General features: G+C 54.3%; 4 protein-coding genes across 4 annotated transcripts; 2 read left to right on the forward strand and 2 right to left on the reverse strand.

The window, feature by feature from the left end:
• Positions 1 to 46: 46 nt before the first annotated feature.
• GLRG_10568 (uncharacterized protein) lies at positions 47 to 2,578 on the forward strand (the record flags this gene model as incomplete). Its single annotated transcript, XM_008101253.1, has 2 exons — positions 47 to 2,448; positions 2,503 to 2,578. The coding sequence occupies 2 exons, from the start codon at positions 47 to 49 to the stop codon at positions 2,576 to 2,578; spliced, it is 2,478 nt and encodes an 825-aa protein (XP_008099444.1).
• A 3,087-nt stretch (positions 2,579 to 5,665) lies between these two features.
• Positions 5,666 to 6,093, forward strand: GLRG_10569 (uncharacterized protein; the record flags this gene model as incomplete). Its single annotated transcript, XM_008101254.1, has 2 exons — positions 5,666 to 5,792; positions 5,924 to 6,093. The coding sequence occupies 2 exons, from the start codon at positions 5,666 to 5,668 to the stop codon at positions 6,091 to 6,093; spliced, it is 297 nt and encodes a 98-aa protein (XP_008099445.1).
• Positions 6,094 to 11,794: 5,701 nt separating this feature from the next.
• GLRG_10570 (copper amine oxidase) lies at positions 11,795 to 14,010 on the reverse strand (the record flags this gene model as incomplete). The annotated part of the gene is made up of 4 exons (XM_008101255.1): positions 11,795 to 13,041; positions 13,098 to 13,463; positions 13,518 to 13,725; positions 13,783 to 14,010. 4 exons carry the CDS (start codon positions 14,008 to 14,010, stop codon positions 11,795 to 11,797), a joined length of 2,049 nt encoding a protein of 682 aa, XP_008099446.1.
• A 470-nt stretch (positions 14,011 to 14,480) lies between these two features.
• On the reverse strand, positions 14,481 to 16,113 carry GLRG_10571 (uncharacterized protein; the record flags this gene model as incomplete). The annotated part of the gene is made up of 3 exons (XM_008101256.1): positions 14,481 to 14,528; positions 14,582 to 15,101; positions 15,155 to 16,113. 3 exons carry the CDS (start codon positions 16,111 to 16,113, stop codon positions 14,481 to 14,483), a joined length of 1,527 nt encoding a protein of 508 aa, XP_008099447.1.
• Positions 16,114 to 17,514: the final 1,401 nt, after the last annotated feature.

Genomic DNA, 17,514 nt, shown 5'->3' on the forward strand with positions numbered 1-17,514 from the left:
AGACCCTTGCACTGTCTAGCTAGCGCCTTATCGGTTACCCGCCGCTATGCATCTCGACCCTGGTGACGGCAGGAGGCCGACCGCCCAGGATGAGGAAAGCTACTGGCAATCCATTCAACTGTTGCAAAAGGAAGACGACGAGAGACTGGAGGGCGAGTTCATGGCCAACACCAAGTACTACATGAGCCGCCTAACGGACTTGAACCTCCAGAAGCAGGATCTCGAGAGGCGTGCGCTCGAGGTCCACCGCGCAATTACCCGAGAGCACAAAAGCTTGGAAGACATCACCAACCACTTCCAGGAGGCCAGGAAGGACCTGTTGCGCCAACGAGAGAACCATCACAGGGCTGTGGCCGCCTGGTTCGCAGAGGAGCGCCGCAAGGAGAACGAAGAGAGTGCTAGGATTGCCGTTGCCGCCCTTGCTGCACCCTCGCCGCGTCGCAATATCGCGCCCGCCGACCCTGCGCAGGCCAACAAGACGGTCAACGGACTGCACAACGCCGCACCCAACGCCACGCCCAACACCGCGATCATTAACGGGGACCATCGTAACGCTCTTTATCCGTCGATACCAACTCCAGCCAAAGCTGACCAGCCGCCGCTCACCGTAATTGTTGATGCGCTGGGCCGCCCAGTTGGGCCCGTGAATCGACTTGCATCCAGCAACAAGTCCGTCATATACCTGTCTGGACTGCCCCAGAAAAGACCGGTCCATCTTCGCGACGGCGTCGTTTTCAAGCATGATGACCTGCAGCAGCTTGGAGAGGCAGAGGAGAAGTGGATGGGAGCCGTTATCCAGGCGACTGGTCTCGTCCGCAAGCAAGCCCAGCAGTGCAGTCAGTGTGCCAGGGGCCAAGGTCCCTTTGCACAATGCATCAGTCTCGATACTACCGAGTTACAGGCATGCGGGAACTGTGTATGGCTGAGATCGAATTGCTGCGAAGCACCGGCCGCAGAGCAAACACCAACCATCACAAAGTTCAAGGCCTTCAATGCGACTGCGCAAGAGACCCAGCATGACCGCCTCGGTGACGGCAGCTTTTTCAACGGCACGACAACTCCCTTATCCCTTAGTCGGCCAAACTCACGGGATAAGAGCGTCGCCGAGGGCTCAACGGCCACCGACGAAACAGAAGAGGACCTGACCCCAATCACCAAGGCAACTCTCACCCTCAAGCACGATGGGAAGGTTTTTACACACCCTGAATGCATGGAAGGTGTTCCGGTCGAGAAGGTTGACCATAACCACCCTTACTGGGATCCATCCTGGCCCGAGATCGCGCCGATGATTGAACCGACTCTGCAGACATGGCGAGACAAGCTGCAGGCCGCCCTCGAGAAGGGGCAGAACAGCATGAAGTTCCAGCTCGGCCGGCAGGTGAATCGCGGAGAGACCATTCTGAAGTTTCTGGAAGACGCCGACTTTTGCCCTTACCAGCTGGTGGGGAAGAAGTACATGATGAGCCGCCTGGTTTCGTACGACACCATTTTCCGGTTGGCCGACACTCTGCGGACCCTGGAAGGCTTCAAGACACTTGACATCACGCCCCTGGAATGGTTGCGGCAGCGTTTGCAGGAGCTTATTGTTGCCGAAGGCCCCAACTTCAACCTCGCCAAGACGATTCACGACTTCTACCACGACTCGAAATACGTCGCCCTGAGACTCGCCAACGGCAAGAAGAGCATCGGTCGGCCATCGGGCATGAAGATGACCCCGCGAGACTCCCCCGGTTCAGGTAGGGGTACCCCGAGTACGAAGAAGCGTAAACTTTTCATCAACGAGGAGTTCCCCGGCGTCTCGCAGCGTCCCCTTGCGCCAACGCCGACGCACCAGCCCCAGCTCCAGCCCCAGTTACAGCCCCAGTTCCAGTCCCAGCTCCAGCCCCAACCGTCATTGCCTTCACAAGCCCCAGTTCTTCAAGACGAGCCACAGCGGAGCGCGTCGCCGACGCCCGAGTTTGCTAGGCCCTTCAAGAAGTTCAAGATGGCACAGTTCCCTAAAAAGGCCAAAGACCCGGATCTCGTATACGACGGCTTCACTGATACCGACGATTACAGCGGCGATCACATTGGCAAGCACGACTGGGCGCTGAGCCGGATCAAGTCGCGGCTGAACACCGTTAGCACCGGTGTGACGCAGTATTGGCACTGGATTCCGGACGATGGCGAACAGATCTTTGAGCATCAAGTACTCGCCGAAGGTGATACGTTCACCTGGGGCATATACGCGAAGCCCGTCAACTTCCATCTGGAGTTGGGCCATGTGCAGGAGATGCGTTGGGCCACTGGGACGCTCAAGGTGGTTGTGGTGTGCAAACAGGGCGTCGTGATCTCGCCTGACGGCGAGCCGCGAGGAAACCTCTTGGTCGAGTTTAAGCGAGAACGTACCAAGCGGCGCTTTTTGGTCTTTTGCAGCAAGAAGGGTATTCAGTTGGAGAAGATTGAACGGTGAGCAACCCCCTCCTCCTACAAAGCATCAATGTCGCTGACCAAACATGACAGGGACGTCATTGAGAGGACGTGGGACGAATACGAATCCCCCGATGTCCCGGCGATGCCGGATTCGGAGATTGATTAAGAGGCACCAATGCTGCTGTGCAAAGCAAGTCGATGCGCAGGGGACGTTTGTCGTTGCAGTGAGGGTGATGAGCAGTGGAGATACCCCCTTGGGTTGGTGAATTTTTTGTTTCCGCGGTGCGAGAGCAAACTCGGCCGCGTGGGCGTTTTGGGCGTGTGCGATACGGGACGCAAATGGGAGGGGGGGTAATGCCATGCGGGCTGACTCTGCTCCGTCCCAAGCGGCGAGTGAGGCATGGTCGTCGCCGATATTTGGTTATTCGCCATCCTGGCTGGACGGCGCCGCTCGGGACAGTTTGAGCGTGGCGGAGTTTATTGATTTGCTGCTTTGGAAAGGATGGCCTATTTGGCTGTCCGCCGGTTGGGCTTGTGTCTGGTTCCCGCCCACCCTTTTTCTTTCTTGTTTCTTTTTTACGTCAGGTGTTGTACGAGGGGTTCTAGACAAGAGCATCGTTTCTCACAGAACCCCGTTCCTCTCAATCAGAGGGCATGGTAGATAAGAGTTATTTTGAGCAGCAACCAAATCAAGGTTCTGTCCGGACCGCGGTCCATCATGGAATGCGCACGAAACATGACTTGCATCCCGTCAAGGGCCGGTAATCATGGCGTTGGTTCCTTCAAACAGCCGCGCCTTTGGAACACAAGGGTCCAAGCGACGCTTCATTTTGCCAGGGAAGCACCATGCGGCAAACCGCGGTACTGAGCTATTGCCGACTTTGTGGCCCGGGTTGGTCCTGGAAATTGGATGCTGCGGTTGGCACACTACTGCCGGTTTCCGCGGGGCCGTCAACGGCGGGATAGTGGACGCAGGGACGTGCAGGATGGCACGGTTCCGCAGGCCGGAGGTGAGGGGGGACAGGGTGCCCTAGCGGTGAAGAGGGACGGTCCCGGGGGGACGCCTGTCGTACGGGAGACGGCCCCACGGAACCTGGCAGCCCGTGTATGTGTGTGTGTGTGTTTGTGTGTTTGTTTGCGTGTGTCTGATCTCCCGTCCTTCTCTCTTCTTGCACCACGTCCTCTCTTGCTTACACCATCTTCAAGATAGGTAGGTCGGTGGATGTGCACTGACGGTTTCGAGGGTTTTGTCTCCTTGGTGGACTGCGATTGCTGGCTGTGGAAAAGGACGACGATGGTGTTTGTGCCCAAGCAGGATGGGGGAAGGAGGAGGAGGGCCAGGGCAGGGATCTTGGTGGTCTCGGACAAGATGTTTGGTCTGACACAACGCCCTGGTGCATTTGTTGGACTCATGCCGTCTCTCGGGCCAAGACAGGTAGGTAAGATACGGAAAGGGGGAGGGATATATCGGAAGGGTGCATGTCTTTCCGGCGCCGCTGGGGCCAACGGCAACCCGCAATCCCCCCCACCACGCCCCGGCTTGTCTTTGTCGCGATGCATCTCGGATGGGGCCGCGCGGCTCAAAAAAATGCTTTCGATTGGCCGCCATTGTGACTGCGGGGATGCCGGTCTGCCGCTTGCCGCATGCCGCTTGTTGCCGTCTTGTCGTTGCCTGCTTCTGGCAATCCAGCCTCAGACTCTGGCGGCGCGGGAGCCGGCAGCAAAAACCCGCGCCACCATTTGGAATTGCCTATTCCATCCTCGGCAGCTCTCTCTCTCTCTCTCTCTCTGTTCTAGTTTGACGATATTTAGTCGGGGATTCTCCTCGCCGTCATCAATCCTTCCCCCCCTCCCCGTCGTTCATCAGTCCGTCCATCTTATCCGGCCATGGGCCCTAGGGGTCAGGTAACAGCACCCCATGTATTGTCATTCCTAGACGTCTCTTCGTATCAGGGGCTGGGCTCTTTACTGAGTCTACCTCCCCTTCTCATCTTCATCTTTCCTACCAGCACCGGACGACGAAGTCGAGCACCGTAAGGTTGCCGATACGGAAAGACCTCACTAGCGTGGTCAAAAGCTCACCACAGATCAACAGGGCTGGAAATCTCCATACCAGGGCCAGAAAGCTCGATAAAGGGCAGTTCTTCCGACTACCTTCTTTTGTTGTTTCACATACTGCCTCTTGTCTATCCACCTGTCGGGACAGATACAACGCCACACATAATGCCGATATATACCCGAACCCACAGATCCAGTGAGGGGCTGAACAGCAACAATCACCACTATGTGCCTATCACCGAGACTGCATCCCTTTTGTTCTCAGTCTCCTCACTCGCTCCCTTTTCCCTCCCTCCCTCATCCCATCGTCACCTTTCGGGTCAGGTGACCCGGGCTACAACAACACTGATCGGCGGTTACCCTAGAAAATAACCACCATTGAGACAACCTCGTTTGTTAGCTACTCGTCCTACTACTGCGCAGGCAGACGAGTTCATGACTAAGACTCGTTCGATGGCCTAAACGGCTCCATCCTGGCGAAGCTTGACCCGAATATTCTTTTCCGCCGCAACGAATTAGACGTTACGAGATCTATTGAGCATTCCATTAATAGAGAGATCGCACTAGTGCTTGTCGAAGCTCAAGCGACCAAAACATTCGAATGGATTCGACCATGCAACAGGCTCGGCGACCCATTTACTTGGCCCCGTCGTGTACCGGCCGGAGGAGCAGCCTGCACCAACAGCCTGCTTCAGCAGATCACCATCCTCCGGTCTGTTGGGGGAAGACGTCGATCACGAAATCGCGAATCACCCTCGCCGACACAATGTTTAGGCGTTTCCGGTGCCTCCGCAGTCCTTCAATGAAACGCAATTTCGAATCAAAAGGGGCCATCGGCGTGCCAACCCCGTTTGGCATCTTGACCATTCACGTGATGGCATCCAACACCCCTTTCTTGCTCTGCCTGGCAGATATGGATCGCCATGGGATCAAGTTTGACAACCTTAGAATACATCTTCTTCCATCATCATTTACCACTTGGAGGCACCTCCTATGGCAGACAACAAACAATCAAAAACACATTACCCTTCTTCCCCTAACTGCCACCAAGAGCAGACAGCAAAACAAGAAGACGTTGTCTTGCTTCTTTGCCTTTCGCCCTCGAGAGGCATCTCTGTCCAACAACAACAGACAACAAGAACCACATTACCCTTTGTCAACAACCCTTGTCGACGCGCCTCGTCTCAACGCCACTATGAAGCCCGAGTTCACCGAGCCACCCGACCTAGAGGTCAAGGTGAGGAAGGAGGAGGACGCCGGGGCGGGCCAGCTACGTCCGGGCGTGGCGTGGTGCATAGAGGCGGACCTCGATCTCGGCGGAGGTAACGCCGAGGCAGTCCGACCAAGAAAGTGCCTCGTACAGACGAAACAGTCTATCCGAACCAACGAGCTTTGGATGAGCTCAAGTAGCGGCTCGCCCAACCCGATCCGAGCCCCAAGTATCATTGTACAGTGGCAGACACCAAACTTGCCACCATCGCCGACTGGGAGGCACGATGGGCCACTGTTAAGAAGCCTAAACCAGCTCCCAAGACCAAAAGCCGCGAGCCAAAGGTTCTCAAGGTGACAGAGAACACGCCTTGCGGATTTCCCGGGTCCACCTACACTACATGCAACGAGTAGACCTCGTCGGGCACAGCTTCGAAGGGCTCGAGATACAACTTCGCGTTCACCGATGTGACGATCGACGTGCCTTGGATGGCACAGTGCCGACCACCCTGGCGCAATGACGAGTGGTCTAACGAAGACATCCCAGGGCAGGTGTAGTATTACATCGGCAACCCGGCACGCCCTGACTGCACTCGCAGCACGAAATGCTGGAGTAAACTGCCTAGTTCCTGAAGAATGGGTTGGGAGACCATTCAAGCTAATCAGGAAAGACCTCTCGTCCCAAACGCACCTCGCATAGCCTTCCACGATAACAAGACTCACACCATCGCGCTGCAAATGTCATTCTTCGAGGAGTATAAGCTTGACGCCGCTGTTGCACTTGAACCCAAACAACACGACCTCAAAGGTCTCTTCATCAGAGATCCAACATCCGCTTGGAACGACCAGGACAAAGATTGTAGTGTCCTGGCCGATAGCACCATCCGTCGATACCTTGTAGCATCCAGCATCGCCAAGGACATCAGGCACTTGTTGCCCAACATTGGTCAATCTCTGACACTAAAAGTGCAGATAAACGCACCAGAACCCCGCATTCCCCCTACGGAGGAACACGGCTCAGATCGCAACACACGATCGGCCATCAGACACCTCCTAGAAGAAGTCACCCGACTAGAACGACTTCACCAATCGCCTGCCTGGTCTAATGACTCCCTACACGTACTATGCCTTGGGGCAAGCGTCTTCTGGGCCGCACTCTGGACAATGCCAGCAAGTGGTGTACTGGCGCTGTTCTACCTACTATTAGATACGCCAACGATGATTTCATCAGTGCTTTCAAAAAAAAAAAACACCGGGTCGAAGCTGACACAGCCGTGCCATGCCATGGATGAGCTCGATGCTCGCCACTTCGAAAGTGGTGAGCGGGTCCCAGACGGGCATCTTTTCTTGATGAAGATCAAAAACCCTCAAGGTCTACCTCTGCCAAGCATTGACATCATGAAAGTGTCTTACCGAATGGCCCTCATGATTCGGCTTGCTGGAGCTGGAAACTGGAAGCTTCGAAACACCTTGAGCGACCACCAACTGATCAACATACTTGAACCCGTTTGCGGCATCGAATCCGGCTTTTGGAGGTGGCTCTCCCAGCCAGTACGCAGACGCAGCCGACAACTCGCGCCCCAGACCTACCTCGCCGTGTTTCCGACGGACTGGAGTCCCTCCATCTCTATCCCAGCTTGTCCCTCGCTATTGCTACTTAGAAACGACTTTCAGCTAGGGCAGGGTCTGAGGCAGAGAGCCCCTTGGAGATCATCTATCGACCTCCACGTATCCATACTGCGATGAGCTCTGGCTTCGCGATATAAGATCAGCATATTGCCCTGTCAGCCACACCCCTCAACCGCACCATTGTTGCCCACCGAAACCCACAAGCTTGCCATATAAATGGCGCCATGATAGTGATCAGACCACTCTCCGGCATCGCAGACCCCCGAGATACTTCTACTCTCAACCTTTGCCTAGCGACCCGGACTTCGGCCTTGCCGGGCATTTCGATCGACCTTACTACTGGCCTGGCTCCTGGTTCTGTTTCTTCCCGCGAGGAGCTTACTAGTAGTCCTCATTCTGTTGACGAAGCTTTTCCGTTTGGGCTTGCTGGGCTGTAGGGGATGCGTTCTTGAAAGCTGCTGTTTTCTGAAGCTTTCCGAACTCCCTGCTGAACCGGTTGCTCATATGATGCACGTCAGAAGGCCAGTTCAGCGGCCAAGGCAAAGCCTAGGCGTGTCGGATCGGTTCTCTCTCCCTAGGGCGGCATGGAGTAATATCCTCTCACTGCCAACTCCGCCTCGCACAGGCTCGTCAGAATATCTTGACGAGCACGACAGAACAATGACACTCATTCGTCAGGTGCAAGCTGCCCTGGAGGCCCAGGGTGATGAAGGGTTGGCCCTAGCCTCTTCGTGGGCTGCACTGTGGATAATGCCTATCAGTCAAGTAGAGAAGTTACTTGAAGAGTTGTGCGATCCCCGTCAAAGAGGGCGTATATATTCTTTTCATGGTCCTTGGCCAAAAAGGGGGGGGGGGGGGCTCGCTTCCTCGTCGCCATCACCGACAAAGCAGCCGTGTTCCTCCAGCTCTCCCATAGAGACTGACTGAACATTCGACGTGAATAGGAGGCCGTCGCAATTAGCAGCGACAACGTCGACATGATTGACACAGTCGCAAACATTGTATGCCTTGAGCCCCAACCCCACGACTGGTGGACGAGAGGATACTTCGCATTCGAGCCGATTAAGACCTGACCAAGTCGAAGAAGGCTCATCAGCATGTCGGATCCAAAGGTCATCACCATCTCGGAAGAGAGATGGGTGAATGAAATGCTTAGACAGGCATGTGTCACTGTTCCCTATGCAGACCCCATCCTGCGATATTTATTCTAACTTTGCTTTTCAGGTATCGAACACAAGTTCGACCCTCCTGCAGGGGCGAAGCTACGAGGAGCAGTACCGGGCTATGCTACGGTTCCATTGGCTGAAAAAGACCAGCATCTTCTGTGACGACTCGTACAAGAAGCACCGCAGGGGCTTCATCATCCCATATCTTAGTTCAATGCAAAGACCTGTCGACCAGTCGATAACGGACAGGTCTTCGTCGTCAGTCGCGATCACCTATCTGACTACGACATACCTCTCTTCCAAGCTTGACCACCCCGATCCAACCGCCTACCTCCCCAGAAAAGTTCTCCAGCGCGACATCTGATGCCCGAGGCCCCATACTCGGAGCTTCCTATTCGTACCAGAGTAGCACACACATCCAAGAGAACCCCAAGCGTCCCGAGGGCCGCTGCCTCATTGGCACTGTTGTTAGGGTTGGGGATCTCGGTAGCTCAGTCAGCGCAATATATAGCTACACATACGTCTCACCACCGCCAACGATCGCTCATCACTTTGCTTCGGAATGGACTCGAGCGACCGCAGCCGGGGCTGGACAGTCTCCCTCTCATCTCTCATCCCATCACCGGACGAGACATCAGCTCTTCACCGACCCGGGCCGTCCTCAATCCTCCCCCGAGGAGGAGGACCACCAGCGGTTCTGAAAGACCTTGGAGAAGATGAACATGAGCGAGCAGCTCAGGAAGACAAATTCATCCATCCAGTCGGAGACATCAGAGAAGACCTTGACACTGGCCAGGGGCGATATCAAAGACGGTCAGCCGCGTCGAGAGGGCCAAGGCCAAGGCGTTGGCACTGGATTGGTACTTTCCTTCCAGCACGGCGCGACGAAAGACATACGACGCTTCAGCCTTCTTCACTCCGGCGTTTGCGGCTTTGCATACAGAAGCGAGAGGGGTCGCCGTGAGAGGAGTCAAGGAAGTATAACTTCAATTTCATATCCCCCCTCAGAGTCCTTTGCCCCCATCGAGGGTCGGCAGGATTCCTTAGGTGAGTTCCTTGCTTGGAGCCTGTCTTGGGTGCTTGGCCGGGGTTCTTGCCAGTTGCCAGGGTACTTGGAAAGCTAACCTTTGGGGCGCATTCTAGAGACGATTGCCACAATACGCCACAGCGTTGCACATGACAATACTTAGCAATACAAGAATCTTACTGTCGGGATATTCAACCGGTGGATGGTGGAGCCGATCCGAAATCACGTGACCCACTTCACGTGATTCACCTCGGAGGTTTACTTACACCATCACGAATATCCACGGCAGCAACCTCTTCCTCTTCCTTTTATCATCATCTACACCAAGCAACCAATAGTCTAATTGACACTATTGCTGCTTCACGATCGCGATCCCCTGTGATACCAACACTTACGCTTTACAACCGCACCCCTGCCAATTACGACGACGGCCGCCTACGTGGGGGATCCGAACAACGAAGACAGTGGCTGCAAAAGAAAGAAAAGGAAGAGGAAGAACGGCCCCGAATGACGTCTCTATTATACCCACCCAGGATATCACTGCAGAACCGACAGTGCACCTTCATGTGAGACTCAAAAGGGAGAGGCAGACAGCTGAAGTCACCCCGACCCTCCTGGCAGGAAACGGCTCGGAAATGTCTTTTGTACACAACGGGACCGAATAAGCGTACGAGGCTTCGTTCGCACTCGTGTGGGAAAGCCAGGTGACAAGGCCAAGACAAAAGCAGTGGTAAGGGAGGATAAGGAGGGTGAGGGAACGCTGGGACGCCGACTGAGGAACAGAGCCTCTGCCTTCCTGCCAAGACCAAGAACGACCACGCCACCATCGAGGCCGGGATCGACAGAAGGCACAATCAAGTCTCTGTGGCACTGGTGATACTATATTGGAGCGCAAATGGACCTTCTATCGATTATATGGTCAAGCGCTTTTGTGGTCAGCACTACCCAGCAAGATGTCCAAGTTCGCCCAGGCGCTCTTCAACATGGTGCGGCGGCAGACGCGACGTCCCCGTCGTACCGCCTGGAAAGCTTGCATAAAGCGGACCGAAACCACTTTAGCGGACAACCTCGCCGGCATGAACCTAATGCTTACCCTCATACGCGGCAAGCACGACACTGGGGCTTTCAAAAGCTGTTACTAGTTAATGCGTACTGCCAGGGTCCACAGGTAGCACACATCACGCGTCCCAAAGCTGAAGGGTCTTGGGAGAAGATGGGGATGGTGATGATGGTTTTGGGTCTTGAAAGTCAGTTTACTTGCACTATTCTGATAATGTGGCTCCAGTTCCACTGAACTCGGTGAAAAAGACAAGAGAAAGAAGAAGAAAGAGAAGAAGCAACGAAAGAAAGACGTGTGGTGGGCCACGTTACTCAACCGCTCCTCTCCCCTTTGCCAGCCTCTGCACAGTCGAAACTCAGCAAGGCGGAACTCGATCAATGGGAAGCGAATGAGGCGGCCCGACAGGAGGCTGCTCAACGCCATCGCCAGCTACTTCGTCAGCGAAGCAAACTCCCGAAGAAAATGACGATCGACAATTGTACGCGGGCGCAATGGGTTGATCAGTACGATGGCCCGGCCGACGAGTCTGCCTATTCGACCCGTAAGTATGCGCCTTGGCTACCGCCATCTTCGAATCAGGATTGGCAGGGTTGGGATAGCTTGTATCACAAATTAGTGAGGCTATCGACAGAAGAGACAGCTTCCGGCTCACCACATCCTGTCGCTGTGCTAACAAGAATATCGTCTGTCTCAAGCCCACCTTCGACTCCAACTTCAACCTCCGCCTCGTGCTGTTGTTTAGGGCGTCCATCACGCTGCTGCCGCCGCCATCCTCGCAGACTGAGAATCCTTCCGCCTTTGTGCCGTTGAGAAGAGACCTCTGTTTGGCGCAGTTATACATCATCATCTATCTACATCCACAGCATCGAACAAGCAATACAGCCTATTACTGCCTCTTGGTCGACCCAATCTGTGATACCAACACTGATCAGTAGCAGCCCACCTTTCAGCTTCACCTAGATCACCACCACCAATAGAGGCACTATTGCTGCTGCTGCTTGCTCCCACACATAACGTGTGAAAGTCGAGGCGGGATTTCAAGTAAAAATAAATATAAAGTGTATGTTGAGAGACCCGTTGCTCTTCGCCTAGGACTAGGCGTCTGGGTTCCTGATTCATCTGCCAACATGGTTGTATAGGGCTTGCTTACAGCTTGGGCACTCAATGTGGCATTGTATATAAAATGTGTACAAGTCTACGCTAGAAGTTTCGTATCAAACCGTCTATCCATTTTCAGAGCTTTGATGACGGTGACCCACAGCCGCAACCATCATTGCCTGCGCCGCCAACATCCTTGCTCGATTCCACCAAGGTGCTCTTGTTGAAACTCTGCTGGCTCGGGGGTACGTCCAGAGCGGGGTTCTTGTCAAAGAAGTTGACCGGCTTCAAGTGCACCTTCAAGATCTCGACCGGCATCACGGGGAAATCCTCGATTCTCGGCACGTGGTTGATGCCGAACTGCACCCAGACCACAATGTCCGACTCGGGCGTCAGGGTCTCGTTGCGCTGCGACCAGCCTCGGACGCCGGTCCCTCCGCGGGACTGGTTCGTGTGCCAGCCACCCGCGTAGAGCTCCCGGTCTCTGTGGGTCGTGACGTAGATGTTGTGGTCCGCGAACTCGGCGCGCTTGTAGTTGAAGCTGTCGTTGTCGCTCATGAGCTTCTGGAAGGGCGGGGCCACAATCTTGTAGGCCACCGGCTTGCCGTTGACGGGGTTCAACGAGTTCGGGTTGGTGATCTTGAACGTCCTATTCGAGTCGACGTCGAGGTCCAGGCCTGCCGTCTTCTCTACGACCTTGTCCACGACTTCGTACCCGGTGCCGTGGGGGTTCCATTCGGGATCCCGCGGCATCTTGTGAGCTTCCGAGTAGACCAGCTGGTTGGTGTGGCCGTCGATCATCGGGTCGACGCGCAGGGAGAAGATGTGCTGATGGTGGCAGGCAAGAACGCCGGGATGGACGACGGTGCCGAACGACGTGCCTACCTTGTCTAGTTCGTGGTCGATGGGCTGCGTAGAGAGAATGCCTGTGGCCCGGACCTCGTAGGTCACTTCGCCCGCCTGGTTGAAGATGAACATGAGGATGTACTCGTAGTTGGAGACGGTGATGATGCTCTGAAGAACCAGTTCCCGAGATCGGACGACGGCAGCCCGTCCCGTCCGGTAGTTGGTGTGCTTCCAGGAGATCCCGGCGTCCTGCTCGTGGATGCAGATGCAGTTTTCCCTGGGTTCCGGCTGGCCGCGGTCATTGGTGACGACGCCGCTGAGATACTGGATGCTTCCAAGGCAGTCACAGCCCAGCTGGAGGTTGTTGGCGGTGGTGCCGGCACCCGCGTCACCCAGGTCGAAGGCGGCCTTCTTGTGGAAAGGGTGGCGAGGGTCACCGTATGGCACACTCATCTCCGAGAGGGATAGCCTGTAGAACAGCGAACGGCCATTATACTTGACGTTGTAAAGCACCATACCTTCACGCTGGTTGAATCCTACTTGAGAGTTAATCGCTTATGCGAATGTCTAGGCCAACACAGTCTCAACATACCAACGAAGAAACTCCATTTCTGCCATTTAACAACATTACCGGTCTCTCCGACAGGGGTGACAGTGAAACTAGGTCCCTCAGGCTGGCTGACGTGAAGTGGCTTGAGATCTTTGCGGAGATTCTGACATTCTGGGATGTACTCGTTTCCGGGTTTGGGCTTATAAGGGCTCAGAGGCTTGATGGTGTTGTCCGCACCGGTCGGCAAGATGTCGATGCGGATGATCCTGTACTCGTTGCATTCGACAACGGGCAAGATAGGAAGCGGGAACGCGTAGTGGTTTGAGTCAGGCTCGGCGCTGTTGTTCGGGTCTCTCATGTAGAGGAAAACCTGATAGAGACGCTCGTCGTCGTTGACGCCATCCGACCCTCGTGAACGTCAGCCTCCCCCTTCCGTCGCCGTCAGGCAAACAGAGTCCTTACCGTAAATCCAAGGATCAGCGCAGACAACGGCGCCCTCTGGAAGTTCGAGTTTCTTGATCTCGGCCAGGACCTTGGGGTCCTTGAGGGCAATCTTCTCCACAATCTCTGCCTCGTCATAGTCGACGTTGCCGTGGACGTTGGCTCCCAGCTTGACGTTGCTTTCAACCTTCCCTGTCGTCAAATTGACAACGGCTTCATGGAAGAGGTCCTATTTCGAGTCAGTGAGCATTCAGTTGATCCTCATGAGGCATTCTGGTTCTCTTACCGTCCCCCTAACGTAGTAAGCCAGGAAAGCACGACGATCAGGTTGGGGCGGAGACTGTCCTCTGTCACTCGCATCCAAGTAAGGCGCCAGTTCAGCCTTGGCTGGTTCGCTGAGCGTCACCACCTTGAACTGAAGAGAGACAGACTGTGGCCAACAAGTCTGGATTAACTGTGCAGCGGCTTGGATCTCCGCACCCGAGAGGGGGCAGAGGGGATGCGGGGCAGACATCTTGTGAGTTGTTAAGTGGCCGAAGTAACGCAATGACTCGAAACGATGACAAGAAAATCAAAGAATGAACGATGAAGGGAAAACATGCATATTTATAAGACCAGGTGTGGATGACCTAATATGGTTGCTGGCCTCAAACTGCGACAGAAACTCTGCTTCTTATCAGTCCCCGATTTTCCAACGTGAGTTCCGGCGCATGGGATCTCCATTTGAGGGGCTGCACGGGCTCCGGTTTTGGGATGGCAGCGCGGCCGACCCGCTTCTTCCGTCCGGGGTTAAGCGTCCTGCAGCATTTAGTCGCGTCACGGCCTCCTCTTGGCTGTAAGCGTTGCAAACAAGTATGACCCTTGTCTATCTATCGTTCCCGAGATCTGATGGTCTACCTGTATGAAAGCCAGTCCCATAACTAAAGAAACAACCAGCTGTCTTCCAGATCCCAAACGTACTGTAACCACGATTTCGACGCGCTTTCAGACGCACTCCGCGCCCACAGCCGTTCCAGCACGTCGATCGCGTTTCTGACATTGTAACAGCATGAGGAAATCCAAACATCCCAATAGAGTGCTCGGACCATGTCTCTGAGCTCGGTGGTCTGCGCTTCTGCTCCGAGAATGAACGCCGGCCATACCAGACTCTTGACGTGGAAGTCCTGAGCGGGTATTGACAGCATATGGAGTATTGCAGACGGGACATTTTCATCAAGATACTGTCTCGACAAATAGTTAGCTTCGGGAGCGACCCCGATAACCTGAGAGGCATAAACCTCAACTGCCGCCTTATAGGCATATGCAAGATGGGCGCGCGATTCGTGGTAGTTTGAATCCGAGAAGTCTGTGGCCCATACTGGAGGCGAGAAGGTCTGTAAGCTGTTGCGCAGCTCTCTAATAGCAGCCAGCCGTCCAGTGACAGTTGAAGAATCCGAACGCAACGAGTTCACAACCGAAATCAAGTAGAGTAGCTCGGCAGGACAACCAACCCAGGTTTGGTGTTCGGACTGTCGCAAAGCTTGCATAAGAAATGGATCTAGTGAAGCGAGCTGTTGGAAAAGATAACCCTCTGCCGGTGCTAGCGTTGCGCCCAGGACTCCGAATCTAGCACAAGGGTCAGCACTGGGAAGGTGGGGAGCCAAATGTGATGTTCTCACGTCGTGTAGGCTGTGTCGAAATACTCTAGCCAGGGGGAAGATTCGTAGTTCCCATTCGCCAGGGCCCTCCTGCGCGTCTGAAGAATCTCCCCGGCGCCTCCCAGATGGTACTCCCAGCCCCGGCTACCAAACTCCACTACGTCCATGCATACGAAGAGAACGATGGCTGCAACCACCGCATCGTTGTTGGTCACGTCCTGGCTACCTATCTCAGACTTCAGATATTTCAAGGCCTTCTGCTTGTGCGCCAGAGCTGTCTGCAGTGATGGAGAGAAACATGATTGAGTCAACTGCCAGTCGTGGTCATGCGACGCATACAGCGGGACAATATCGGCACCTCTGGGTTCGCCTGAGGGGGGCTGCGCCTTATTGATAAGCATTCGATGGGAGTAGTGAAAGGCGGATATCGCAACCACTGCATGAGACAGCGCCTGACTCTTGGCCATGAGTGGCATCAAAGCCAAGAAGGGGTTGCTGGATGTCTGATAGTAGACCACGCACTCCTTCGACATTTCCAAGTCGACTGGCGCATCACTTCGGGTCAGCGCCTCGGACATGGAGAAATCGGGCTGCGGCTTACAGTAGCGTATGTAACTCCGGAAGTCATCAGGCATGTCCTGCAGATCGGGGTCTGTAAGCGGCCTTGAGAGTTCAACCGAGAAGTGACATGCATCTTGCATTGTCTCCGCCAAGCGTTTCAGCATCACAGACCCCGGGAGAGTAGGCCTTGCAAGCGCAACCTTATCTGTCGACTCGCTCGTACCGAACGTAGCTCTTCCCATCATTTTGCCCCTGCTGGCCATGCTATTGGTCCAGACGAGCTTCTTCGGCCGGTCATAGCCTTGGCATCGCAGCTTCAGGGAGGAGCAGCGGAGACAAGCTGGGAGGAGTCTATCGCACTTGGCCCGCTTCTGCCGGCAAGTCCAGCACGATTTGGAGGCGTAAGACACGTCAGGCATGGCTGTCCGGACATATTTGGTTGGCCGGCAAGTGTTTCGTGCCGTCCGAGGTTGCATGAAGTTGGATCGAGTTGTAGAGTTGTCAGAGTGGAAAGGTGACGGCGGGTCTTTTACCCAAAGTTGGCCTGGTGGATCGGGGCCCGGCATCTTGTACGATTCGCGCTAGTCCATATTAGGAAGCCAAGGCGCGGCCCTGGTCCCAACCCCAGATCCACCCTTTACTTACACGTCTAGATCCGGAAGTCTGGAGAAGCCGAATAGTCTAAATGACTTTGTAAACTGTAGACTATGATTCATCCCATCACATAATTATCAATATCATTAAATGCCTAATTATATAAGCCCGAGATAGAAACCGGTGCAATTCCAAGCAGTCAAGACTGGTCAGCCCTGTAAAAGACGGCAATAAGCATCAGCTCAAAGTCGAAGGTGTGAAAACTACAAACACCGCGGCTATCATTGGGATTGATGACGCCATAGATAGTATATATTTTGGCGAAAATTAACCGGACTTACTCTATGGTTCTTCTCGAGCCTCTTTTACTGCACCTTCGGGGGGGGGGGGGGGGGGGGGGGGGGGGCATTCTCACGAGAGTTTGCAACTTGTGATAGAGCTTCTTGAAGAGCTGGGGGTTCGTCGTGCGTTCCACATCCGAGTCGGTAACTAGGTCAACAGTAGCCTCTCTGCCTGGAAAGTCTTTAGCAGGGTTTCTGGTTTGTTTGAAGACCGCACGAAACCCAACCGCTGCGATAAAAAGAAGAACTTGTAGTAAGAGACGCATTGTAACGGACACATACCCAAGCTGGCACTTCGTACAGTAGGTAAGTGACGAGAGTTACAAACTTCAGGATACATGTCTGTTAATGGTACATTCGCGGGGATGTTTCTATTTCTATCGCAATTCAAAATCCTCTGGCAATCACGAATTGCCTTTGCAAGTTGACCAATACTCTCAAAGAGGCAGCGTACAGTAACGTTTTCTCACGAGATATAAGGCGCTAGTTACTGCCTGTAACTCAAAGCGTCGTTTTGTTGCGTGACATATTTCGTCCTCGGAATCAGTCAACAAGGACGGGGTAAGCTGTAAAGTCACCCAATCGTACCACACTCCTCAATCCAATACCTCAGGTAAACTAGGCATCCTCTCTTGGGGCTACTGTTTTTCGTGGTTTAGTATTCTCCGCTGCATATTTTCTGATCTCAAGTTGCTCGAAGGGGTATCCGTGGAACTAGGTACGATACGACAAACCCGTGCTAGAACCGCAACATGACGACCGACGCGCTAAGAGGGGATGACCAGCTTTACAATCATTTTGGAATTTTCCATCTAGATGACTTACGTCTGTAAGTCTTTCTTCTCCTCGATGACCAACACATTCGAAGAAAAAAAAAAGTTAAAA

Source organism: Colletotrichum graminicola (genome assembly GCF_000149035.1).
Source record: "Colletotrichum graminicola M1.001 genomic scaffold supercont1.62, whole genome shotgun sequence".
NCBI lineage: Eukaryota > Fungi > Ascomycota > Sordariomycetes > Glomerellales > Glomerellaceae > Colletotrichum > Colletotrichum graminicola.